We start from the raw sequence: 26,945 nt of genomic DNA, 5'->3' as shown, positions 1-26,945 counted from the left end.
CCGCCCAGCAAGACTTATTTATTTTATGTGCATTGGGTGCTGGGAACTAAACCCAGGTCCTCTGCAAAAGTGACAAATGTTCTTAAAGAGATCCGCCTGCCTCTGCCTCCCGAGTGCTGGGATTAAAGGAGTGCGCCACCGCCGCCCGGCAGTATCCAGGTTTTTTGTTTGTTTGTTTTCCAGGTGGGAGGGTCCCAGACAGGGTTTCTCTGTGTAGATTTGGAGCCTGTCCAGGCACTTGCTTTGTAGACCAGGCTGGCCTTGAACTCACAGAGATCCACCTTGCTGTGCTTCCCTAGTGCTGGGATTAAACATATGCACCACCTAGCCATGCATCTCTTACCTCAGACTTGTGTCAGCTGCTTCTGATAGCACATCCATATGGCCGTGGTTAAGACTGAGTCATGCTCACCTTTGACCTCACTGGTAAACAGGCACCCTAAGTAACTGAGCTTGAAACTCTGACAAGTCAGGCATGGTGGCACACACCTTTAATAACAGTACTGCGGAAGTTAAGCAGGCAGATGTCTGTGAGTTCAAGGTCAACCTGATCTACATAGTGAGACCCTGTTTCAAAGACATAAAACAAAAAATGACTCCTTTGACAAGATTTCTATCAACTCTCACTTTTTGTATTTCTTTGATACATTTAAATTTATGTATTTTAAAAATTGTCTATCCTAGATGATATCCTAGATGATAAAAGGGCCGTCTTGGTTTTAGTAACACTACTAATGGCCTTTCATTAATCATGTTTTTGTTATGGCTGTTGCTCACTCAGACCTTCTTCTGAGCCAAGTCTTCATGTTTAAAAGGTTCAAACACTCTTTTTTTCCTGCAAGACAAGTTTCTCCTTAAAGCCCTGGCTGTCCCGGAACTTGCTATGGAGACTAGGCTGGCTTCGAACTCACGGAGTCTACTGTTTCTGTCTTGTGTGTGTATGTGGTGTTTGAGTGCAAGGCATGTGTGCCATAAGAATGCGACAGAGAACCCCTCAGGAGTGGATTCTTTGTACTGAGTTCCAGGTATTGAACTATAGTTGTCAGTGAGGATTTTTTTTCCCCTCCAAGCCATCTCACTGGTCTGAGATTTCACCTTTAAACAGGTGTCTACTCAAGACATAGTAAAAGAGGGCTTCACTTACCTTGCAGACATGAAAACCCGAGTTTAGTTTTCAGAACCCTTGTGAAAAAGGACTGGGTGGAGTGGCATGTGTTTGTAATTCCACAGGCAGAGGGGCGAATTCCTGGAGTTCACTGGCCAATAAGCCTGGCTTACTTGGCAAGTTCCAGGCCAGTGAGGGGCCCTGTCTCAAGAGATGTGGGGGGAGAAAGGGGAAGTGGAGAGAGGAAGAATGTGTGGTTTGGATATCTGAGGAAAGAGCTCTTTAGGCAGGACAGTGGATATAAAGATCCTAGTTCATGAGCTCTGAGGAAGGGGCCTGAGGTCAGTGAGGTCAAGGTAGGACCTGCATGGAAGGGTGGAGGGCTTGCAGCGCCCCTGGAGGCAGCGCCCCAAGAGGCAGCACCTTGTCTCTGTCCTGGCCTCATGTCTCACTTCCTCAGCTGTGTGGCAACTAAGGGACCATACAGCCCTTTCAAGCTGGGTTCCTCACAGGTAAAGCTGTGTTCCTTTTCTCATGGTGCCACAGCAAACACAGTGGTAACGAGCACCTTATTCAGAAGCATGTTTGCGGTTTTGTTTTAACTAAGGTTTTAGTTTTACGTGACAGGGTCTCACTAGGTATCCAGGCTGGCCTCGGTCTCTGCAGTGCTGGGGACTGAATTTGGAGTGTCAGTGCTGCTAGGCAGGCACGCCACTGAGCTAGACACTTCTTTTAGAGCGTTGGAGGCTGATGTCTGGATGGAGACTGTTGCAAAGTTGTGCAAGCTCTGGGAGAACTGGGATGAGGATCTCCTTTAAGGCAGAACCTAACTTAGGCTACAATCAGAAAAGTAACACTTTTGGGCTGTCCTTTCCACAGGAGGCCACTAAGGAGGTTCAGGCAGACTTGGGGTAGAGGGCTCCACAGCAGGACAGAGGTAGACACCCGAGGGGTTGTTCTCCATGAGTGGAAATGGGTATAGAACAAGGGTGGCAGAATCTACAGCAACCTGTGGGGGCTCGACCAGTGTGATACTCAGTACCTGTCTTTTCTCAGGCCTGGGTGATGTCACCTGTTCAACCTTGGTTTCAATAAAGCAGTATTTCCCTTGGACCCCAGAGGAGGGTGCTAGAGACAGGAAAGGTGAAGTCTTCACTAGAGGAACCAATAGCAAATCACAGTCTGCAACACCCAGTTCAGATCCACGCGTGGCTCATGACTCTGAAATGCCAAGACAAAGGTGGCTGCAGATGTATAAGGGAGCCTGAGCTATGAGCTTCTTGCTGACAGGGTAGAGGTTCCCAAGGCCTGGGGCTAAGAACATCCCCTGGACCTCTAACTCACCCATTCCCACCATTCTCTGGCCCCAGGACCCACAGGCTCACTAGCTCTTCTATGGACTCCCTTCCCCACCCCATGTCAGATGGGTAAAGTGCCGATGTCATAGCCAGGTTTGTGGGAGTCACATGTCTCCCAAAGGGATGAACACATAGTCGTCATGCTTATGAACCAAAAGGATCTTAGGGACTCCTGAGGGAACCCTGGTGGTGGCAGCCCACACAGGTTCACCAATAGGTTCTCTCCACCCTGGCCTCGCCTGACAGGCATCCATCAGTGCTCCTGAGGTTATGTAAACAGAAGAAAGAGCGCTGAGGGGCATCTGACCCACCATGACAGCTCCAGTTCTGACTGTTGCCTCCACACGAAGGAAAAACTCTGAAACACCCTTACCCATCACAAGCTCAACATTTTATTATCAACAGCTCATGTTCACATGAAGTCCAGCTTGTGAAGAGGGAGACGGGAGATGGCAGGGGCTGGCTTAGCCACTTGCTGAGATGATCCTGCTCAGAACCCACAATGCCTGCTGGGCAAACAGGGGTCTAAGGGATGACCAACGCACACAGGATCCCCCAACACACAGAACTACAGGATCTCCAATTATCTCCATTATCTATCCATGTGGGTTTTTCTTGTGCCACGTTCAGTTTCTAACATGACCAGCTCTCCTGCAGGAGCAAGTCTAGCCATGAGGAACTGAGGCATAGTTGTGCTCTGCATTCAGGAAAAAGAAGGCCAGTTGCTATAAAAAGCCTTCTGTTATTTGTTCAGGGAAGAGATCACTGGCCAAACGTGTGAAGTGAGAGGCACTGCCCTGCTAGTCAGCCAGGCACACACGTGTGTGTATGTGGTAGTGGCGTGGTGGGACTGAGCATGAGGTGCGGCACATGTGTATGACACACCCAGGTCTGACTCAAACCTAGTGTTCAACTCTGCCATTCCCCACTGGCACAGCAAACTCTGAACTGGGTATGAGGTCAAGTATTGGTAACACACAGATTAGAGGGTCCTGGTCCTAGGGATGCTGGCTGAGTCACAGACATGCAGTGTGGCCATGGAAGGTTCCTATCCTTGCTGACCCTTGAGGCACAGCATCCTTGCAGTGGGGCTAACTCTGTAGTGTGAACTCATAGGTGTTGGTCTCCCAGCGAGAGGCGTCTTTGTCCAGCATGCTTCGTTCTGTGAAGGTCACATGGCCATCTGCATCCACAAGGATGATGGTGTTGGTTCTGAAAGAAAGCATCCTTTAGTCCCAGTTCCACCATTTAGAGCCACAGCTGGGACCAGACCTGAGGCACAAAGAGTAGGGTAGGCCCATCACACCAAGGACTGAGCTGGCTGCTCCTCTTTTCTACTCCTTTTTTTTTTTTTTAAAGATTTATTTATTATGTATGCAACATTCTGCCTCCATGTATGCCCGCACGCCAGAAGAGGGCGCCAAATCTCATTACAGATGGTTGTGAGCCACCATATGGTTGCTGGGAATTGAACTCAGGACCTTTGGAAGAGCAGCCAGTGCTCTTAACCACTGAGCCATCTCTCCAGCCCCCCACCCCCCTTTTTTTTTTTTTTTTTTTTTTTTTTTGAGACAGGGTTTCTCAGTAGCTATGGAGCCAGTCCTGGAACTCACTCTGTAGACCAGGCTGGCCTTGAACTTACAGAGATCCATACCCTCTGCCTCTTGAGTGCTGGGATTAAAGGCATGCATCATTACCACCCAGTCTCAACTCTGAGGACAAAAGGGGCTCATCAGGAGGGGCATCTGGGCTTCCTGGCTAGTCTCATGATGGGTGAGTCCTGTTACCTCTGCTCTAAAACACCCCGTCTTAGTCTGACCCTTTTCCATAGCAAGAGCCAATTGGCTACATCCCTCACAGGGTTGTAGAACTGACAACTCACTACCCCACTGAAGGGACACCAGGCTCCCAGACACCCGGCCATGTCTGGCTCTCCAAGAGGTTAAGCTCTCAATTACTTGGGGCACATGACCTGTTTACCTAGAAAAATCCCTCATGTCCTTCTTCCAGCACTAGCCCTGGCTGTCACCTGGCTCACTTTCTTCGTCCTTTCAGTCCACCCTCTGGGGGGCTTTCATGTGTGAGCCCCTGTCCTTCAAGTAGGGTGGGTACATATAAAGACCAGCCCATACTGCCACTCCAGCATGTAAAGCACAGGCTTTGAAGAATCAATGCCAGGGCAATGCCAACATTCCAAATGCCATCTTTGGCTTCTTTGAACAAGTGAGGCAGGCAGGAGCCCCACCTAGGATACAACAACAGCTTCAGGAAGCCAGAGCTCTGACCTACCCGGCTCCATGGGCACATAACCTATAGGATCTGTTCAACCTGCAGTGGAGTCTAGAGCAGACAGACTCTGGAATGCACTGAATTAGGGAGGTGCCTAGCCATGGCCAGTTGTGTTGTGGGGGACACCCAATGGGAAGGGAATATGCCCAGCAGTTCCAACCATGATCACCTGGTGCCATAGGTGGCGCAGCGCACACACACAGCTGCATACTTGCTCAGAATTGGCTGTACATACTCCCGGCCCTGGTCCTCAATGGCTGGGTCTGGCAGCTGTCTGGAAGGATAGAGGTCCAGAGAAGCTGTTAGTCTCCTATCTGCCTATATGTTGCCTGTGTATCTGAGGGTCCTATTTGCCATGTTGGCAGCCGGAGGTTCCCAAGGATGCCTTGGCATTAAAAGGCTGTAGAGAGAGGAACTATAGGCTTGTTTGTAACTTTTCTACTTGGGTCCTTCTGCTTTGTTGCCATTCCACCAGTATCACCTATGACTCCATCACTAAGTCTAGGCATCTAGATGGCACATGCACTCTCTATTGTCTCCTGGTGGTACCCTGTGGGCATCAGTCCATAGAGCCCCCTTAAGCCCTGAGACTCACCAACCAGCACATCTTGTACCATGATTATAGTTATCAATAAAAACAGCTAAAGCCATAATTGGCCTAGCCAAGTGATTGAGGACCACGTGGACCCATGGCTGAGCAAGGCCCAGAACAGCTCCACAAGAGGGCAGCTGATGCTGAGGATAAAGAATGATGTTATGGTTCAAAGTCCACAGGAGAGAGTGAGCAGGGCTCAGGGCAGTCCTCACCCTGTGGAGGATGAAAGCATGGCAAAGGGTTCCTTTGAAGACTGCAAGGTGAGTAAGATGGAGGAACACCATGCCTTGTGTGCAGAAAGTGGCCAACCTTAGATGAAAATGGGAAGAAGTATGGGACTGTGAAGGAACAAATGCCAGGACTCTTGGCTGAGGACCAAGTGCCCCATGAAGAGGTCCATGAGCATGGAAGAGGGTGGGGGTCCTTCCAGGGACAGGAGTGTCTATGCCTTATGCTTCCCTCCAAGGTCACTGGAGGCAGGGCATAGCAAAAAAAAGTCCTAGGCCTGCTCTGACTAGCTTCTGGCTTCTCTGACTCTTCTCCCTAAGGTTTGCTGAGTAACTAGAACCTTCTAGACTATCACACTAGCCCACCTTGTGTAGAGGGCGACCAGACCTCAGAGAATACCCAGTCCCCCAGAGCACAGGACCCTGGTGCACCATCTCATTATCCAGGGCCCCACTGGAAACCCTGACTGCATCCCCGAGAGGGATGATCTGAATCTTGAGGCAGAGGATAACAGGTCAGGCATGCTGTGCTACAGCTGGGAAGCTACTCTGCTCATCGTCACAGGCCCTCAAGGTAGCAAATCCTGCCTTTCTCCCTGCCCTAGACCTGTGTGGCTGCCCCAGGGGGACTTGCTCACTTACGCCTCCTCGTTGTTGAGTACATCTAGGAGATGGGTGACAAGGGTGTCCTTAGGGAGCGCCTCGCTCTGCTCCACCACTTCCATGAAGAGTTGTTTGCCAAAGCACAGCTTCCTCCAGGGCGTCTCCAGTAGGGCATTGCTTAGTCCATAGGTTCCTGTAGGAAGAAGGTCAGCCTCGCCATGTGGAGGCCCAGATGGCTGGGGCAGATGGCTTAAAGTCAAGCATCTTGAACAAGCCACCAGTGGAAGCTGAATCTGATGGAGGACCAGCTGAGGCCCTAGAAACTTACTCTGGCTCTGTTGGAGCCTCCAAGGCCAAGCTGCCAGCACCGGTGTCACTGTTTTTTCTTTCTGAAATAGCTTGGGAGACTACTCTATAATGGTGCTGGGTAACTGGGCAGTCACAAAGACTGGAGTTGGCTCTGACCTCACACCCTATGCACAAACAATTAAAGGACAACACGATGGCTCAGTGGGTAAAAGGCACCTGCCACCAAGTCTGATCAGAGTTCAAGCTCTGGGATCCATGTGGTGGAGAGAGCTACACCTGCCAAATTGTCCTTTGACTTCTGATGTAAGCTAAGGAGTGGGCACACAGGGAGGTACACACACACGCACAACAAATAAATGTTTGAGGCAAGTTTGTATGAGACCCAGACTCCAAAAACCAAACCAAACCAAAAAAAAGGAGCAGCTTTAGGATCAAGTGTGGTGGCATGTATCTATAATCCTAGAACTCAGGAGGCTGAGGCAGGATTGTGGCAGGTTTGAGGCCAGCCTACACAGCAAGGTTCAGATCAGCCTGGGTTAGAGCGAGACTCTCAAAGTACACACACACACACACACACACACACACACACACAGAATATATAAATTTTAAAAGGAAAAAGCTTCATGACCTTAGGTTAAGCAATGATTTATTAGGTAAGACAATAAAAGCATAAGCAACAAGATAAATGAGACTTCATGTAAATTTAAAGTTACTCATTTCAAAAAAAAAGTGCCAAAGAAGTTAGATAAAACACAAAATGGGAAAGGACTTTTGTGAATTAGGTATCTGATGAGATTTGTAGATTATATAGAAAGAATAAAAATTTTAAATGGACAGACTACACCTGTAATTCCAGAATTCAGAAGGTGGCAGTGGGAAGATCAGGAGTTCAAGTTCATCCTTAGAAATATACTGAGTTGGAGTTTGGCTAGCCTGGGATTCATGAGCCCCCCGCACTGCTTCCCCCTCACTCCCATCTAAAAAAAGAAAAGAGGTGACAGGTAATGATGGTAAAGGTAGAGAGCTTTGCCTAGTATGCCAGAGGCCTTGGGCCTGAGTTACCAGCACCTCATGTTGGGGAGGGGGTGGGGGACAGAAGGCTGGGAATATAACTCAGTGGTACAGTATGTGTTCAGCATGCTTACGGGCCTGGGTTCCATCCCCAGAACTCTCTTCCCCTAGATTCAGAGAGCAGCAAGCCTTGGTGAGCGTTCGGGAAAGCAGGAACCTCTATAAACTGCCAGCAGAGAAGTAAAACGTGCAGCTGCTTTGGCGAACCACGTGGAAGTTCCTCCAAAGGCTCTAGGTGGAGAGAGATGTGCTGGGCCAGTGAGATGGCTCACAGGTAAAGGCAATGGAAACATCAGGTAAGCCAAGTAGAAGTCAGCTTCCTCTGCTACATGGCTGGTTCCGTCTGAATGAAATGTCTGGAAGGCATACACCCCAAGAGATAGGAGGGAAGAAGGAGCAGCTGCGGGTGGGTCTGGGGTTTTTTGGTGGATGGTGAAAAATTTTGGAATTACCTGGAGCGTTCTATGTAAATCAGGCTGGCTTTGAATTTACAGAGATCCGCCTGCCTCTGCCTCCTGAGTGCTGGGACTAAAGGTGTGCATACCATGCCCAGAGGATCATTTATTTTTATTTTATTAATTTATTTGGCTTATTGAGATAGCATCTCACTATGTAACCCTTGCTGGCCTGAAACTCACTATATAGAACAAGATGTCGTAGAACTCACAGAGATCTGCCTGCCTCTGCCTTCCAAGTGTTGGGATTAAAGGCGTGCACCACGGCCACCTGGCTTCACATTTGATTGTAAATGAAGTCCAGACTGACCTCAAACTATGATCCTTCTGCCTCACTCTCCTGAGCATTGGGTTTCAGATGTATACCACTCTCAGCTTATATGAAACACCCCCACCCAAACACCTCTTAGGTAAGAGGCTTGTCATGGAGTCTTGGCTGGCTTTGAACTTATTCTGCACATCAGCCTTGAATTATGACTATCTTTTTGCCTTTACCTCTCTAGTGCTGGGATTATAGGCATGTGTCACCACAGCTGGCTGTGTGACAGTTTACATGCACAACATATGAGACTCATCTCAATAAAGGGCCCCATTCTGTAGCCCAGGTACTCACTATGTAGTCACTGCTGGATTTGAACTCAGAGCAATTCTCCTGCTTAAAAGTGGAGGGCTGAGGATTTCCCAAGAGCGTATTTAGTAGGTGTGAGGGCCTGGCTTCAGTTCTCAACACTAGAATAAAGGGGGTGCAGATCAAGTAGGGGCACACTCAGGGATAAGTCATGACGTAGACGGAACAAGTGTCTACTGTAAAGATTCGGCAGAAAATAAGCTGCAGTCGGAGAGTTTTCAGGCCTGAGAATGGTAGGCCTCATGTCCTTGTCTCCAGCCGCTCTCCCAGAGGCCTCTGGGCCACTGAGGCCGATTTCTGGGGTACGAATCCTCTTCAGCAGGTCCGCAGACCCCAAGAAGCTGAAATGAAAGGGCTCTGACCTGGCAGGAGATGAACCCTCGTGACTGCCTAACTCAGGACTTCAGGTCAGACATCAGCTGGGAGCGCAGCTGCCCCTGCTCTGGGCTTGGCAGGAGGGTAGGATGGACACCACCAAGGGCAGTTCAAGTAGCTACAGCTGGCAGAGAGCCCTGGGTGAGACCTAGTGGGAGTGAGCAGATGCCACACTCTAGGTGTGAGCTGCCTATTCTAGAATCTCATCATCCCATGGCATCCTGGCCTGGACATACCCCAGAAAATGGGGAGAGTTCTACAGCTCTTTGGCCAGTCTGGGGCTCAAACAGTTCCAGGAAGTCTTGCAAAGCTGAAGCCAGCCTTGGCATGAACCAGTGCATGTATGAGTTTTGTTGTGAAGCAGGTCTCACCATTATCCCTGGAGCTAATAACACAGGCAGGGTAGGGCTACTCAGCACCCCTGGGGGCTGCTCCCCATGTCCCTTGAGCTACACCTGGAACACAGCATTTTGGGCCTCAATTGGGAAGGAGTGACATGCGTCCTGCAACCTCATTTAGTAATCTGCGCCAACTGCCTAAGAAAGACTCCGTGACTTGGGATGCAGAAACTGCACTATGAACAAAAAGTGCCACACACAGGTGGTGTGAGTGCTGCTGAGGATACTGACTCTCTCCCTAGTGGAGGGTTACCAATGGTGTGGGTCAATGGCTCAGCTGTAGGGACCAGGGGCAGGGTCCAAGGCCCTCAGACCCAGCAAGGATGTTACCAGCAAGGAGTGCTCACAGGCTGTGGATGAAGGAGCTGCTCCCAGGAGGTTAGTTCACCCTGTGCTGTGCTCCCCATTCGTGCTGTTTCCTGTGGGTCCTGCTCAGTCTTGGCACTAGACCTGGGACAAGATACAGACATCTCTTTTTCCAAAGTGGCTTATAGGGCCATGTGAGTGTATGTGTGTGAATGAGTGGGGGGGGGGGGAGGGAGGAAGGGAGAAAATGTCAGCTCTGGGTGGAGGCAGGCAGCTGGTGGAAAAGGCTTCCAAGAAAAGACAACACCCAGGGAAGAGAGGGACAGCAGGCCCAGCTGCAGAGACTACCGCCTGGGCACAGGTGTGGTAAGAGGAAAGTATCTAGGAGCTAGGGCAGGGGACATGGGACAAGTATGGCACTGGGTGTAGGAGGTTTGCATATGAAAGGAGCTAAAGTGTGTGCTGTGTGCATGTATCACCAAAGGGGTCTGGGGAAGACACTAGGTGGTGACCCCCATGAGATGCTAGCTGAACTTTGGGGGCTAGGGCAGGGGTCCAGAACAGGTCAGCATCTCCCAGTGTAGTAAAAGCCCAGGGGAGACTGTATGCAGATGTGGGCAAGTGCAGGCCACAGTCCTATACAGACCACATGACACACATTTAAAAAATGTGTCAAAAAGCAAAAAGTCAAAAAGTCAAGTTCCAGGAGAACAAAGCAACAATAGCCTGGTCTCTGCAAAGAACATGGTATTCCCAACATAGGAGCAGCTCCCACCCTGTCTGGACACCAAAGCAGGCTCACCTGGTGCCAAGACAACAGGCTCGGGCTGCCCCCGGTTTCCATAGTAGCAAACGACATCTCCTTTTGTTGTGCTGTGAATGGAAGCCAAAAGCCAGACAAAGTCACATGGGAACCACAAGCAGCCCTGTGCCCAGCACTTCCCAGCGATCTCGCCTGCCTTGCCTCTAGCTCCGGCTCGTGACCAGCACAAGGACGATGGCCCCACTTCAGCTCAGCTCGGGGCCTGGAAAGCTGGGCCATGGAGACACCAGCCCCTGTTTATTCTCATAGGTACACTCCTGGCTCTCTACCGGAACCAAAGAGGAGCAAGCAGATGTGCAAATACCTCACAGTTCTCTAACATGGATGCTGTGATAGCTGTATGCCACCCCCAGCCCTTCTGGTGGGTCACGGTGGCCACTGTATGGCCCATCTCTAGGTGCTTCTGACAGGCAGCCTCAGAGTAGGCTTCTGAACAAAGTGACAAAGACTATTTTCTCCTACTGTAACATTTCACAGCTACACGGCTGTAGCTGCTGAAAAAGCCCCAGTTCCTCCACGCCACAGGAAGCCTCTCACTGGAACTCAGAAGTGACTGAAATACCTTCCAACGGACAGTGACAAGTGGAGGTGTTTTCGGTTACCGCGACGATTCCTCTTGCTCCCCCTGTCCAGCAGTCCGCAGTCTGGGTTCACACCCCTTCACATTCTTCCTCACTCCAGCCCTTACAACTTTGTGAGAAAATTTTTTTCTTCAATTTTTTTTGGGGGGTAAGGACCCAAGGAATTGGGTACCCATGCCAGGGTCCCTGTCACCCTTGCCAGGGACTAGATAAAGTGTGTGTATTGGAGGGAACTATCCAGGGATAGCTGTGACCAGGACAAATATCTCTCCATTGAAGGCCTTGTTTTCTATCTCTCAATCTCTTTAAGAGTCATTTGACATAGATGCTGGGAACTGAACTCCTGTCTTTTACAAAGACTGTATGTACTTTTACCCATTAAGCCATCTCTCTAGCCCCAGGTCTTGGTTGCTGTTTTTGAGACAAGGTCTCACTATATACTAATAGCTGGTCTGCAACTCTTTATGTAAATCAACTGGCCTTGAACCCACCAAGACCTGCCTGTTCTCTGTCCCAAGTGCTGGGAGTAAAAGTGTATAGCACCATGCCCAGCTTAGACTTTGGTTTATTAGTCCCCAACTGCTACCCTCAGTGGTAGCATTAGCAGCCTGAATTGTGGGATTGCTCTTTAGCTGAACTCTGACCTTGCAGGGGTCTATAGCAAGGAAGGCTGCTCAGATCTCCAGAGGCCCAACTGCAGAAGCCACTACGTATCTGCCCAGAGAACATGGGAAGCCACTGTGTATCTGCCCAGAGAACATGGGAAGCCACCGTGTATCTGCCCAGAAAACATCGGAAGCCACTGTGTATCTGCCCAGAGAACATGGGAAGCCACTGTGTATCTGCCCAGAGAACATGGGAAGCCACTGTGTATCTGCCCATAGAACAAGAGAAGCCACTGTGTATCTGCCCATAGAACAAGAGAAGCCACTGTGTATCTGCCCAGAGAACAAGAGAAGCCACTGTGTATCTGCCCAGAGAACAAGAGAAGCCACTGTGTATCTGCCCATAGAACAAGAGAAGCCACTGTGTATCTGCCCATAGAACAAGAGAAGTCACTGTGTATCTGCCCAGAGAACAACAGCCTTGTTTTCACCCATTTGACATAGCTACTGAGCAGTCATTCCTGCCTGCATCAGAGCCATGGCTCTGGTCTCTCGGGGCTAGATCAGATACAGATGAACTGAAGTGCACACCCAGCTCCATGTTTGGAGAAGAGAGAGATCAGGTTTATGGCCTCCAGAAGCCCCCAGAGTGAGAAAGGAGGATGGCAGCATGCCCTCTTAGTGCCCACTCCAGGGCTTCTTCCTGACCATTGCACCTCACCCAGCTTCCACAACCAGTCAATCCATGTAGTCCTGGAATGACACAGGACACATATACACAAGGGATGCTCACCTATGGACCTGTGGACCTGCCCCTGTGGTAGGAGCAGCTCAGGACAGATATCTGGGTGTAGGACGACAGCAGCTTCCCTCAGGAGGAAACCCACAGCTAATAGCACTCAATGACTGATAAAAGGGAGATAAGGATATTTAACCCACTGAAAGGCCAAGCATATCAAATTTCTGTTCCTATAGCCACATCTCCAACATGAGAACACCTGGGAGCTCAAGCCAAGACAGACTGAGCCAGCTGTTATGAAGCATCCCCACAGGAAGTGATGGGGCTGGAGCTGCCCCAAGAGGCACTGTCAGCTCCTGACAGCAGTTCAGTCACTGCAGGGAGCTGGCAACCATACACTGTCTCAAGAAGTACTGAGCTCTGGGCCCTATTCTCAGTCAGTGGATCTGAGACAGGCTAGGCCCTCGGGTGTTTGCCAAGCACCCCTCAAGTGAAGTCCTGGGAAAGGCCACCGAGCTGACTGGGGCAAGGAGCTGAAGACCGAGTTACCAAGGTAGACCCACCTCAGGTCAGCTGCCAGGAGGTTAAAGCCGTTGTACAGGTGGCCCTCTGAAGAGACCTTCTTTAGGTAGGAAAGGCTGTCCATGTCACCGGTCAGAAAGTGAGTCACAAGTTCACCTGTAGGCAGGACACACAAAGCAATGGCCAAGGCAGCAGCCATGAAGTCCTGCTGTGGGGAAGACTGAAGCAGGGACTCGGGAGGACATACGAGGGTTAATTGCACTGGGGCTCCAACATCTGAGCCATCCATTCCTTGCTAACTGGGCTATTATGGAGAATGGTTTTAAAAATATTTTCTAGGGCTGGGTGGTAGCGGCACATGCCTTTAATCCCAGTATTTAGGAGGCAGAGACAAACTGATCTCTGAGTTTGAGGCTGGCTTGGTCTACAGAGCGAGTTCCAGGACAGCCAAGTCACACAGAGAATCCCTGTCTTGAAAACCAAATACACACACACACACACACACACACACACACACACACACACACACACTGCAGGTAGGAGACAGATCTCAACAGTAAAACCCTTGCTTAGCTTGCTTGATGCCCTGAGTTCAGTCTCCACATGGTAGAACAAACAGATGAATGAAAGAAAATAAAGTTCACCTACTATGCCTATATGTGAAAATTCAGCATCAAGAAAGATGAAACTCAAAGTTGGAGAGATGGCTCAGCAGTTAAAAGCATTGACTGCTCTTCCAGAGATCCTGAGTTCAGTTCCTAGCACCCACATGGCATCTTATAACAATCTATAATGGGATCCAATGTTCTCCTCTGGCATGCAGTCATACATGCAGACAAGACCATATATATATACACACACACACACACACACACACACACACACACACACACACATATATATAAAATAAATAAATAAGTATCTAAAAAAATAAAAGAAAAATGAAGCTCAGCTTGCAGGGGGCAATGACACAGTGCAGGGAGTCAAGTCTGAAGGGTACTCCCTGGCATAATCACACTGGCAATGCCCCCAGCTTTTCTCTCCAGCTCTTCTTCCTGTCACTGTTGTGTGAAGGTCACATGAGAGGCTGGGGCTTACCAGCAGAAGCCCTGGCTGGGTACCTTCCTTCCTCAAAGTACCAAGTGAGACCTGCCCGCCTCCACTGCTCTGCCAGTCTTACCTAAGCTCCACCCCAAGGTGTCTCAGCTTTGCTCTACTTAGGTCCCACCCAACCCCACAGACCTCATACCTCTACCACGGGCATATGGGTCTTGCTGGGGCTGCAGATAGTTGGTGAGGGCCCCCAGCTTCCCATGTGTGCTGATGCCCAGCCATGTTCCTCCTGCCTTGCCTTCCTCCATGTCGAGTCCTAGAGCAGATGACAGCATTACCATCAGCCAAGTTCCCATGACGAGTCCCACTGGGACCCTCTGCCCAGTCCTCATGAGACATGTTCCATAGCTCTGCCAGGACATACAGCTCCTCAGAGGGTCAATGCTGCCGCCACTAGGTCCCACACTAGGTTGCACAGGCCCTATTTGCCATAGGAGAGGAGATGGGAGATATGGCCCAGGTATGAGTATGTGAGAGAGAGACCCTAGATAAAAAGAAGTGTCCCAGCCAGACTATTAGGTCACTACACTCAACATCATAATAAAGAGTTATTAAGATGTCCTATGAGAAAGTGTGCATATATGAGTATGTATGTCTAATGTGAGTGTGCTATTTGCACACCTGTGTGTGCTGGTACATGTACCTGTGCCCAGGTAGGGGCTAGAGGAAGACACTAGCACTCTCCACTTTAACCCTCACAACAGCAGCTCACTAAGTCTGGAACTAGGAGGGGCCATCACTCCACAGTGGCCCTGTCTCTGCCTTCTACGGCTCTGGGTTATAGGCAAACAAGACCATGCTGGTGGGTACTAGGATAAACTCATGCTCGTGCAGTGAGTATTCTTACCTGATGAGGCATCTCCCTCACCTTAAAATGTCATTTGTTTGAATAAAAATCAATTATAACAGAAAAATAAACATAAAATACAAACATAGGAAAGAAAACAAACTCTATGGTAGAGAGCAGAATCACCTACATAGAAGCCCAAACCGACACACGGCAGCCCACTAGGCCAAGCAAGAGAGCGGGCTGAGAACTAGAGAGTGAACATTTACTTGTTCACTTACTGCTACATTTTGAGTCAAGGTCTAATGTAGCTCAGGATGGCCTTGAATTCACTATGTAGTCGAGGCTAGCCTTGAACATCTGATTCTCAGGTGTGTTCTGCCTGTGCCTGGTTTCGGCACTGCGTGCTAGGCAAGCACCAACCGAGCTCCCTCCCTAGCCCTACTCCATTTCTGTAAGTCAGAGTCTCAAACTATAGCCCAGAAGGGCTTGACAGGTAGGTACCTCACGGTGACACTTCTGTTTCAGACTCAAACGTTCTGGGATTACAGGGCTGGCTACATCACCATGCCCAGCTTAGAAAATGAAAATTTAACTCTACCATTGAAAACACTTAGAGCCCTGAACTGTTGGGCTTAAAAGATCAGGTGTGACTACTGTGTCAGTTCAAAAGAACAGTAACAGCAACTGGTACTGGTGCCAAGACACACAGATCAGTGTGCCACACCCAGTGTGCACCGAGTCCAGAGCAGACCCAACATGTTTGCTCAGCTGATTTCAATAAACAATACTGCAACGACTAGAAGGATCAATCTCGACTCTTACCTCATACCAGGCACAAAAACCGATTGCAGAGCTGGAGAGATAATTACTAACATACTTGCCTTGCAAGTATGAGGATCTGTCTGATTTCCAGACCCCGTGAGGTTTAGGATGAGGTGGTGCAAGCAGAAAAAGCCTGATCGTGGGATCTTGTGATGGGCCAGTCTGAACTAATGAGTGAGTTTCAGGCTAACGAGACTTTGTTTAAAAGTCTGAAGTTAGCTGAAGCTGTCCTCTGGCCCCATGCACACATGTGCACACACATGTACATGAACTCACACATACACACAATAAAAGCTAATTTGAGACAATAGTCAGACTGTCAACTTAGAGGCTTTAGCAGAAAAATGTTATGGTTTGGGGGAGCAGCAGGCTTCCTGAAAAAGACAGAAAAACAAACCATAAAAACTACATTTTTTTTTAATTTAATTTTATTTCTTTTTTTTAATATTTATTTATTTATTATGTATACAATATTCTGTCTGTGTGTATGTCTGCAGGCCAGAAGAGGGTACCAGACCTCATTACAGATGGTTGTGAGCCACCATGTGGTTGCAGGGAATTGAACTCAGGACCTTTGGAAGAGCAGGCAATGTTCTTAACCACTGAGCCATTTCTCCAGCCCAATTTTATTATTTCTTAAGGTTTTGTTTTTTTAAAGATTTATTATGTATTCAGTATTCTGCCTGCATGTACACCTCTATGCCAGAAGAGGGCATCAGATCTCATTACAGACGGTTGTGAGCACATTTGGTTGCTGGGAATTGAACTCAGGACCTTTGGAAGAGCAGGCAAAGCTCTTAACCACTGAGCCATCTCTCCAGCACCCAAAACTACATTTGTTAAAAATAAAGTATTCTAGCCAGGCAGTAGTGGTACTCGCCTTTAATCCCAGCACTCGGAAGGCAGAAGCAGGCAGATCTCTGTGAGTTCGAGGCCAGCCTGGTCTACAGAGTGAGAGTGAGTTCCAGGCCAGCTGGAGATACACAGAGAAACCCTGTCTCAAAAACCAAAAAAGAAAAAAGAAAAAAGAGAAAAAGAAAAGACATTAAAGAAGTTAGTTGGCAGCCCGTTTGACCAATGAAAGACTCATATCTGGAATGCATAAATAAACCCTACAAATCAACAACTGAAAAACAAATAAGCTCTCACTGTCTGGTCAAGCAACAGAGAACAGGTTTACTCTCCCACACAAAACCACCGAAAACAAAGCCTATAAAAACATGGGCTTTAAGGAGGCAGGTGTGGTAAGGTTCACTGTCATCCCACAGTCAGAAGGCAGAGGCAACAAGCTTTTCAGGCTAGTCAGAAACACACAGCGAGACCCTGTCTCCTCCCATCCAAAGCAAAACAAAACAAAAAACAGGCTAGGGATAAGGCTCAGCGGCAGAACACTTGCCTGTGTAGCATGTCTAGGACCCCGGGGTTGATCCCCAGCACCGTAAAACAGCAAACAAAAAGCCAAATGGGCTGGCAAGATGAGTAAGTGGGTAACCGTGCTTGAGGTCAAGCCTGATGTTTGACCCCCATAATCTACACGGCAGAGAGTGCACACATGGATACATATATACAGATAAACAAACAAGTAAATAAATGTCACATAAAACAGATAAAGGCTCTGAGAGACTAGAAACAAATGAGACGAGCCCATGAGCCTCATGATGAGAGAGTCCCCAGGACCTAGCAGACACTGTGATATGAGGTCAGAGCTGAGAATCCAGGAGACTAAGGTAGCCAGAGTTCATGGGACAAAGAGCAGAGAGCCCAGAGCTATTTCCAGAGATTAACTAATTGTGTGGCAGGAGCAAAAGAACCACATAGAAGGACCATAGCGGACAGTGCTCACCAAGGGTAGGGAGTGCTGTCTGCTCCCAGAAGTCAGACTGGAAAACCCATTAACTCCTGGGCTTCTGGGTTCAGCAGTCAAAAATACTTTGCTAAAATGGGGGATGGCTCCTTACCTTTCTAACAGGCCTTAAAGCAAAGATCAAACTATCTTTTGACAATTGGCCTGTATCTAGGAAAAGCTTACTGATGTCTAGGAATTTAAAATATACCCAATACAGGCTGTGGGGCGAAGGGTGATACAGATATGAAAATTATGTAGCTATACACACATGACGATGCTCCAAAGACCAAGCAATATGGTCCGTTCTCACAGGCTGACTATTTCTTCTAGGACCCCGTAGTATGTGAAAATACAAGGGGCATACTGGTGGCCAGTTCTAAGATATGCCTGATTCTGGGGCTGGCTGGATCCCCGAAGTCATTCACGTCTGCTTATGCATTCAGCGCTGCACGTGGAAGCAGGGCCGCTACTAGCCTTATTTGTTGGGTGCCACTGTAGACAGCTGCTCACCAGGTGTGAAGAAACACTTACCACTGAGGATCTCATTGTTGTTCCCCCAGAAGTCTGCCAACTTGGAGGGCCTGTTGTAGAATTCATCTCTGTTGGCTGCCAAGATGAGCCTGGGAGAAGAAAGTTCAAGGGAAGCCATGTGCTGGGGACTGAACTGCATATGCTCCCTCATGCAGCTGCACCTCCAGCCTCTCTGGTTTGACATTAAATTTACAGCAGCAGCAACATAAATAAGAATCCCCCCCCCCATTTGTTGCCATACACCCACAGGCGCTCTAGGCAGCTCCTGGAAAGCTACATCCAGAGCCTCTGCTCAGGAGACAGGCACTAGGAAGAGGTTTAAGTAGGAGGCAGGATAGAAAGGGAACTGCGGAGACATGGGAGTGGAAAGGGCTTACGTAGCTCACCAACTCAGGGCTGAGAATTCTAGTACAGTTATTACTTACTGTTAATAAGACTGCCTGCATAGGGCAGGTACATGAATTGGCTCAGTGGTTAAGAGTATGGACTGCTCTTCCAGTGGACCAGAGTTTGATTCCCAGAACCCACATCAGGAAGCTCACAATTACTTGTAACTCCAGCTCTAGACCCCACGTATCTGTTGGGGGCACCTGTACTGACATGCCCATATCCATAAAAATATAAATAATAGGCGGGTGGTGGTGGCACCCGGTGGTGGTGGCACAGGCCTTTAATCCCAGCACTTGGGCAGGCGGATCTCTGTGAGTTTGAAGCCAGCCTGGTCTACAGAGCTAGTTCCAGGACAGCTAAGGCTATAACACATAGAAACCCTGTCTCGAAAGACGAAAAATTAAATAAATAAGATCATACCTATAGCTTTTTTTAAAAAACTTTTTTTATAATTTACTTATTTGTATATTATGTACATTGGTGTTTTGCCCACATGTATATCTATGTGAGAGTGTCAGATGCTCTGGAACAAGAGTTACAGACAGTTGTGAGCTGCCATGTGGGTACTGGGAATTGAACCTGGGTCCTCTGGAAGAGCAGTGGGTGCTCTTAACCACTGAGTCATCCCTCAGCCCCCATACATAGACCTTTGAGACATACCTGCACAAGGCACAGTATCCTACACCTTCGAGATGTGCTTTCAGAAGGCAACAGAATAATACCGCGGACACTGAAGCATGTCTGGGGAAGCCCACACCTGCCTTGAGCATGTCTTGATGCCTAAGTGTCTCTACTAACCTCTCTGCCAAAAATCTCTTCTCAATAAACTCCAACTCTGCTTCATGTTGACTTACCCTGAGATTTTTTTTCTGTGGTGAAGTCAAGCCAGGTATGATGATACACAACTTTAGTCCCAGCACTAGACAGGCAGAGACAAAGGCGGAGGCAGGTGGATCTCTATGAGTTTCAGGCCAGCCAGGGCTATATAATAAGACCTCCATTAAAATAATAATAATTAATAAATAAAAAAACATGCCCACTCTTTACTTCATCACCTGAGTGGACATCTCTCAGGCTGCTGTAGGAGGCAGTGAGGCAGCATGCAGCCGTTTATTGGCCTCTCCCTGATGGCCACTGACCGGTCCTCATGGCCCAGATTGAGGAGACAGATCATTCAGGGCTTGTGGGACAGTCTCCTTTCATGCCATACCCCAAATGAGTCAGGCCAATAAGGATTCTTCATGGGATTAACAAGCACACACAGGGGCCAAACTAGAGGGCAGGGCACTTTCCTTTTTCCACGTGTCTGCCCTGCCCACTGCAAACACTCAAGCAGACCTAGAAATGTGAGCTTCCATTCAAAGCTTGAGGACACACAGGACATCAGTAGCTCCATCCTGTTTATTGAAGGAGCATGGAAATGACCCTTGGGCCCTCTGGGTCTCCCGTGGAAGCCTCAGCACTTCTAGGCTGCCCTATTCCCTTGGCCCCAGTTCTCACTTATGGCATAGAGTCACCTAGGGTAGGGAGAGGCAGTCACTGTTCTTGAGAAGGACTGTGATGGTTTGAATGAAAATGGCCCCCATAGGCTCACAGGAGTGGCACTACTAGGAGGTGTGGCCTTGCTGGAGAAAGTATATCACTATAGACTTTGACGTTTCAGTTTCTCAAGTCAAGCCCAGTGGCTCATTCTCTCTTACTGCTGCCTACAGATTGGGATGTAGAATTCTCAGACCCTCTCCAACAGTACACTATGCCTGCCTGCACGCCACCACGCTTCCCATCATGAGAATGGACTAAACCTCTGAGCTGTGAGCCAGTCCTGGTTAAATGCTTTCCTTTATAAACGTTGCCATGGTGTCTCATCACAGCAATAGAATCCTAGCTAAGACACAGTCACAGATACCCACAGAACAATTCTTTGCACCTTCAACAGGCAAGTTCCAACGAGAACATGTCTCCCCATCTCTGTTCTGCTCCTTTTGGAGTAGAGTTGTCTCACATTGCGGCAGTAATGCCAGCATTCCCAAGGCCACATTTTTCATGGAGCCCAGCCTGCAGTGGCTAGGAGGGAAAAAAAACGCAGACCTCGAGGCCCAAGCTGCAGTGATGACATAGGGTCTGGGCTGGGAGGCTCCATTCTCCCCAGCTGGTTCTACTCCTGAAAATGAGTTGGGGAGTGTGGAGCCAGGAAGCCTCTGTTGTGGAACATTCCTTTACACTGTGTGAATATATGTCATTGTGAGTGGTTTAATAACTGAACAGAATGAGGTTAGGCCAGACTAGGAGAATACTGGAAGAGGGGCGGAGTCTGGAGTTGCCAGCCAGACACAGAGGGAACGGGAGATGAATGTGCCATGAACATGTGGTAGAGCGCAAATAAGGAATATGGGTTAACTTAAAATGTAAGAACTAGTTAATAATAAGCCTGAACTATTGGCCAAACATTTATAAGTAATATTAAGTCTTCCTGTCAGTTATTCGGGAGCTGGAGGATGGGACAGAAACTTCCACCTATAAGCCCCTGCTGGTAGTCTGCTCTCAGGGAGCTCTGCACTCAGAACCAGGCAGCGACTGCTGGCCCCAGGAACTAATTCTTACATAACTCCAGAAAAGGAAATGTGAAATAAATACATTAAAAGGGAAAGAAAAGAAAAGCTGGCTAAGCATAACTTTCTATCTGAAGATGTTCAACTACTTTTTTTTTGTTTGTTTTTTCAAGACAGGGTTTTTCTGTAGTTTTTGTAGTCTATCCTGGAACTAGCTCTTGTAAACCAGGCTGGCCTTGAACTCACAGAGATCCACCTGCCTCTGCCTCCCAAGTGCTGGGATTAAAGGCGTGTGCCACCATCACCCGACTCAACTACTTATTTTTTAAAAATATATTTTTTTGGGGGGCTAGAGAGATGACTCAGTGGTTAAGGGCACTGGCTGCTCTTCCAGAGGCCCTGGGTTCAATTCTCAGCATTCACATGGTTCTAAACTGTCTGTGATTTCAGTTCTAGGGGCTCCTCACACAGACATACAAGCAGGCAAAAGACAAATTCACATAAAATAGAAAGAAATAAATTAACAACAAAAGACTTTAAAAATTATATAGCCCAGTGGTGGTAGCACACACCTTTAATCCCAGCACTCAGAAAGTAGAGGCAGGCTACTCTCTGAATTCAAGGACAGCATGGTCTACAAAGAAAAATCCTATCTCAAATACCAAAAGAAAAAAATATTTTCCTTGGCCGGGCGATGGTGGCGCACGCCTTTAATCCCAGCACTTGGGAGGCAGAGGCAGGTGGATCTCTGTGAGTTCGAGACCAGCCTGGTCTACAGAGCTAGTTCCAGGACAGGCTCCAAAGCCACAGAGAAACCCTGTCTCGAAAAACCAAAAAAAAATTTTCCTTGAACTTATTATTTTCGTGTATGAGTGTTTTGCCTGCATGTATGTCTATGCATCACCCACATGCAGCCCATGGGGGCCAGAAAAGGAACTGGATTCCCTGGGCTGTGAGCTACCATGTGGGTGCTGGGAATCAAGCCCGAGTCCTCTGGAAGAGCAGCCAGTGCTCTTAATTGCGAGTCATCTCTCTAATTCCTCACTTGCCTACTTTAAGCAAGAAATATGTTTGCAGCCGGGCGGTGGTGGCGCACGCCTTTAATCCCAGCACTCGGGAGGCAGAGGCAGGCGGATCTCTGTGAGTTCGAGACCAGCCTGGTCTACAAGAGCTAGTTCCAGGACAGGCTTCAAAACCACAGAGAAACCCTGTCTCGAAAAACCAAAAAAAAAAAAAAAAAAAAAAAAAAAAAAAAAAAAAGAAATATGTTTGCCTAATTACTGAAGAACACTAACTTCTGGGCTATTTTTATCACAGGTTCAACTGCTGATGGCTTGTGGGGACTTTACAATCAGGAAATGTGCTAGAGAGATGAGCACCCACATAAAGTCCTAGATGAAAAGAGAAGCAACTCCCTCAGCTAACACTTGGGAGGGACCGCAGTACCCATGAAGGTTCATTGTGCTCTGAGTTCAAGTTCCTAGCACCCATGTGTATATTGGGTGTGCATGGTGGCCTGTCTTTAACTCCAGCCATGGAGCAAGCTGAGTAGCTAGGTCACTCACACTGGCAAGTTCTGAGTCAATCTAGAGACCCTGTCTCAATGCATAAGGTAGAGTGACAGAAGAACTGCGACATGAACCCCAGGCCTCCACATGCATGTGCACAAATGCACACATACATGTGCACATGCATACCTTAACATACTCATGCACCCACACATATGCATGCATACCACATGCTTAAGAAAAACATTTTTAATTAGAATGCATCATTTTAGCTTTGTGCATGGGAGTGAAACACTGGCACTCCCCAGTGAATAAATAGAGGGGCATGCTTTACTGTATTTGCATTTATAAAAAAATGCAAGTTTCTCCAGATCATGGTTCTTTGGGTGACTGGACAGGCTACACTGACTTACTGTGGTTATTGATCAATCTTGTCAAAGCTGTTAGGTTGCCTGTAAGAGTATTTCATATGATCAGTTATAGAGTTTGAGGTGCACATAATTGCCAAACAGAGTAAAAGACATTTATTTGCTTTACTTTTGACCTATTCGTTAGGAGGCATTATGCTAGGTCCTGAGTTCAACCCTTAACTTGAATAATTGCTTTATTGTATTTATTTTTGCAGTGTTGAGAACAGAAGACAACTCTCTACCACTGAGCTATCTATACATCACACCCTAAGAGTTAGTTTCAAGCATCCTTTCCAGTAATGTATTTTATAATTCTGACCTGGGAGATTTTAGACTCTTTGGGATCATGGCAGAAATCTAAAGTACACGCCTTTAATCCCAGCACTCGGGAGGCAGAGGCAGGCGGATCTCTGGGAGTTCCAGACCAGCCTGGTCTACAAGAGCTAGTTCCAGGACAGGCTCCAAAACCACAGAGAAACCCTGTCTCGAAAAACCAAAAAAAAAAAAAAAAAAAAGAAGAAATCTAAAGTACTGCTCACTTGTCTTCTCAGGGAACAGGTCAGAAGCTATGTGGTTGCAACTGAGGTGACACCTGCTGTCTGCCACTGTCACTGGACGTCCCTGGAGCTGGAATAGAAGTAACTACCGGAAGTGAACTTCATCCACAAAGCTGGGAAAATATGGCTCATATTCATTCACTTGCCCAGGGCTGACTTAGTGAGATCTGTATTAGAGCCTCTTCATCTCCATCTGAAAAACACACCAGTGTGCTGCAAGCTGGCAGCTAAGCTTCCTCCTTGTAGACACGAGCATCCAAGTGCAGGGAGAAGTCCCCTGGGAAAGCCATTGTGCTGACTGATCTCCTTGGAGCTCTGGCGTCCCCCTCTGCCATAAGGGATCACCACAGGCTGGCAGCTTCAGCAACAACATTCATTGCCTGGTAGCTCTGCAGGCTGGGAGTCCAAGATCACAGCACTGGCAGAGACAGTTTCCACCAAGGGCCCGTTGTCTACCTCTGTGTTCATATCCAGCATTCTTCTGTGTGTTCACCTGTGTGGCTTCGTTTTACCTTAATCACTTCTTTAAGGTCTATCTCTAAAGAGAGTTGTATTCTGATGTACTGGCAGTTAGGATTTTTATTTTTTTACTTTTTGTTTTTTTTCAAGACAGGCTCTCAGTCTATAGCTGTGATAAATTGCTATCCTGGAATTCACAGAGATCCACCTCTCTCTGGAGTGCTGGGATTAAAGGACTGCGCAATACCTGGCTGCGGTTAGAATTTAAACACAGGAACATCCTGCGGTTGCGGGTAGCTGTCCAGTTACTTTTTTATTGCTGTGATAAAACACTATGACCAAGGCAGCTTATAAAAGAAAGTATTTAATTTGGGGCGTACAGTTTCAGAGGTTAGAGTTCATGACAGTCAAGCAAAGGTATGGTGGCAAAAAACGAGAGCTCACATCTTTTTTTAAATTTAATTTAATTTGCACTAGTTTTAACCAGTGCATGGATGTCTTTGTATGTCTTTGTGAGGGTGTTAGATCTTGGAGTTACAGACAGTTGTGAGCTGCCATGTGGGTGCTGGGAATTGAACCCAGGTCCTTTGGAAGAACAGCCAGTGCTCTTAACCACTGAACCATCTCTCCAGCCCTGAGAGCTCATATCTTAATCCACAAGCTGGAGACAGGGAGCGAGCCACTGAGAGTAGCCCAAATCTTCTGAAACCTCAAACCTCATCCTCCCGTGACACACCTCCCTTCCTCCAAGAAGGCCATTCTTCCTAAGCCTTCCCAAACAGTTCCATCAACTGGGACCAAGTATTCAAACCTATGAGCCTATGGGAGCCATTCTCAGTCAAACCTAAGGAGACTCGCCCACTTCAAAAGCCATCTGTGACAGACACTGCCCTGAGGACCAAGCCTAGCATTGTGATCAATTTTTTATTTCTTTCAGAATTTCATGTTGCCCAGGTTGGTCTTGAACCTCCTCTTTGCATCCCCAAGTGCTGTGATTACAAGGTGTGAACCACATCTGGATCCCAATTGATAATTAAGGCTCAGGTGATTTAAGCTCGTTTCCTATATTTGGTTGTGAGCCTAGCCTTTAACGGCTGAGCCATCTCTCCAGCCCTTAAGCCCGTTTCCTAATTATCATATTGTTGATTGAATCACAGTTGGTCCTCAGGATCTCAGACTAACTGGATGTGAAAGTGATCTGCATGCAGCCCAGGTGATTGGTAAATCTTTGAGATTGCCCCAGAGGTCAGAGCCTCTCCCGGCAGGGATGAGGTGGGCGGAGCTTGCTACATGCACAGGCTCTGAGTATTCCCTGGTGGGAGAGGAACAGTTAAACTTTAGCTACCCAAAGCTGGACAGAGGTGGCAGGCCATGGCCCAGTATAGATCTGTTAATGTCTGAGCATTGCAGAAAGGAAGCCAGTGAATACGTGATGACCCCAGGAATGAGGATGGTGGTTGTGCTCCTTCTCTACCTGCCGGGCTGTCTTGTCCTGCCCGAGCCCACTGTGTAACTGGGATGCTAGGTGTGTGCTGCACACTTGGCTCTCAAGGTCTTCACTACCTACTTGGACACAAAGTATTCTTGCTGATTTCTTTTAATTTTAACTGCAGGTGGTCTTCAAGAAACAAACTATCGGGGGCTGAAGAGATGGCGCAGAGGTTAAGAGCACTGGCTGCTCTTCCAAAGGTCCTGAGTTCAATTCCCAGCAACCATGTGGTGGCTCACAACCATCTGTAATGAGATTTGGCGCCCTCTTCTGACGTGTGGGCATACATGGAGGCAGAATGTTGTATACATAATAAATAAATCTTAAAAAAAAAAAAAAAGAAAGAAAGAAACTATCAAGTGGGCTCTGCCAACCCTGGAATTTACATGTCACTTAAGACTGTTTGGTGGGCTGGGGCACCCCAAATGGAAACACATCTTTGTTTTTGCTGGTGCAGGGGAGCTTACATGAATATAAGGGCTAAGGAGAGCAGGGGAGCAAGTCGAACCACTTCTCAGCTCAGATCCATACTTTACTGCCTACATTTTTGGCTGTCCTGGAACTCATGCTGTAGACCAGGCTGGCCTCTAACTCAAAGAGATCTGTCTGCCTCTGCCTCCCAAATGCTAGGATTAAAGATGTACCCCACCACCACCCAGCTTTTTAATTTTTAAAATTGTATATATTTGGTGTTTTGTCTACATATATATCTGTACATCACTGGAGTGCCTGGTGTCTGTGGAGGCCAGAAGAGGGCACTGGAGTCCCTGGAACTCACATTACAGTCGTGAACTGCCAAGTGGGTCCTGTCCTCTAGAAGAGCAGCAAGCCATCTCTCCAGCACCTCCACTGGGGATCTTATTATGGGAGTGACACATAGGGCTCTGCTCCAGGAACTGGAGTAGGGGCTGTTTCTCATGCTTGTTATTGGTATATTCATTAATCTGTTCACTGTTCACCAGCCAGCCCCTCAATGTAACCACCTCTTTATCACTTTCCTTGCAATATTCCACCTGCGGAATGGTCCCTGACTCCCTCTGATCTTCTGCCAGGGGCCACCAGAATCGCTTCCTTTAGACTGACTCAACTCCACTGCCTGTCCTCTGCAGAAAGAGAAACGTTACACCACTGCCTTCCCACTCCCCAGCCTGAAATGAGGGAATTCAGCCACTGTGATAGTATGGTGTGTCTCAGCTATTCTGCACAGTGACTCAGCACGAGAACCTCACTGAAACAACTCAAGAACATTTCTATAACACATCCAGGCAAATGCATAAGAGAGGAGTTCTGAAGTCCCTTTCTCATTATGGGTTAAATCTCTGCCTTATTCGCTACGGATAAATGCTGCCATGTCCTGGGGAAAGAAGGGGCTACTGTTCACTCTTGCCTGCCCACTGTTTCCCACGTCCTTCGCTGGTACTCCAGCGTCTCCAGTTTCCTCACTCCTCAGACAGAGTCCAAATCCCACAGATGCTTTCCTCAATCTGCCACC

At 48.0% G+C, this 26,945-nt stretch overlaps 1 protein-coding gene and 1 non-coding gene across 10 annotated transcripts in view; both read right to left on the bottom strand.

The window, feature by feature from the left end:
• Positions 1-2,522: 2,522 nt before the first annotated feature.
• On the bottom strand, positions 2,523-2,624 carry LOC130872322 (small nucleolar RNA U13). The gene has a single exon (XR_009056929.1). It is a non-coding gene; the product is annotated as a small nucleolar RNA U13 (small nucleolar RNA).
• Positions 2,625-2,841: 217 nt separating this feature from the next.
• Positions 2,842-26,945, bottom strand: part of Tango2 (transport and golgi organization 2 homolog) — a 47,637-nt gene continuing 23,533 nt past the window's right edge. For 7 of the 9 annotated variants that reach the window (XM_057763954.1, XM_057763953.1, XM_057763962.1 and 4 more), the window contains 7 exons: positions 18,092-18,180; positions 14,239-14,358; positions 13,031-13,145; positions 10,522-10,592; positions 6,217-6,370; positions 4,922-5,026; positions 2,842-3,675 (listed from right to left, as the gene is read on the bottom strand). In XM_057763954.1, the coding sequence (XP_057619937.1) occupies positions 3,555-3,675; positions 4,922-5,026; positions 6,217-6,370; positions 10,522-10,592; positions 13,031-13,145; positions 14,239-14,358; positions 18,092-18,180 (775 nt within the window). In that variant the 3' untranslated portion in view covers positions 2,842-3,554. Of the gene's footprint in view, positions 3,676-4,921; positions 5,027-6,216; positions 6,371-10,521; positions 10,593-13,030; positions 13,146-14,238; positions 14,359-18,091; positions 18,181-22,951; positions 22,991-26,945 lie in introns of all 9 variants that reach the window. The other 2 variants (XM_057763960.1, XM_057763959.1) reach the window with 2 other exon arrangements.

The sequence above is a fragment of the Chionomys nivalis genome, chromosome 3 (genome assembly GCF_950005125.1).
Source record: "Chionomys nivalis chromosome 3, mChiNiv1.1, whole genome shotgun sequence".
Taxonomy (NCBI): domain Eukaryota; kingdom Metazoa; phylum Chordata; class Mammalia; order Rodentia; family Cricetidae; genus Chionomys; species Chionomys nivalis.
Note: the sequence above shows the minus strand (reverse complement) of the source record. Positions and strands in the feature narration are given on the sequence as shown.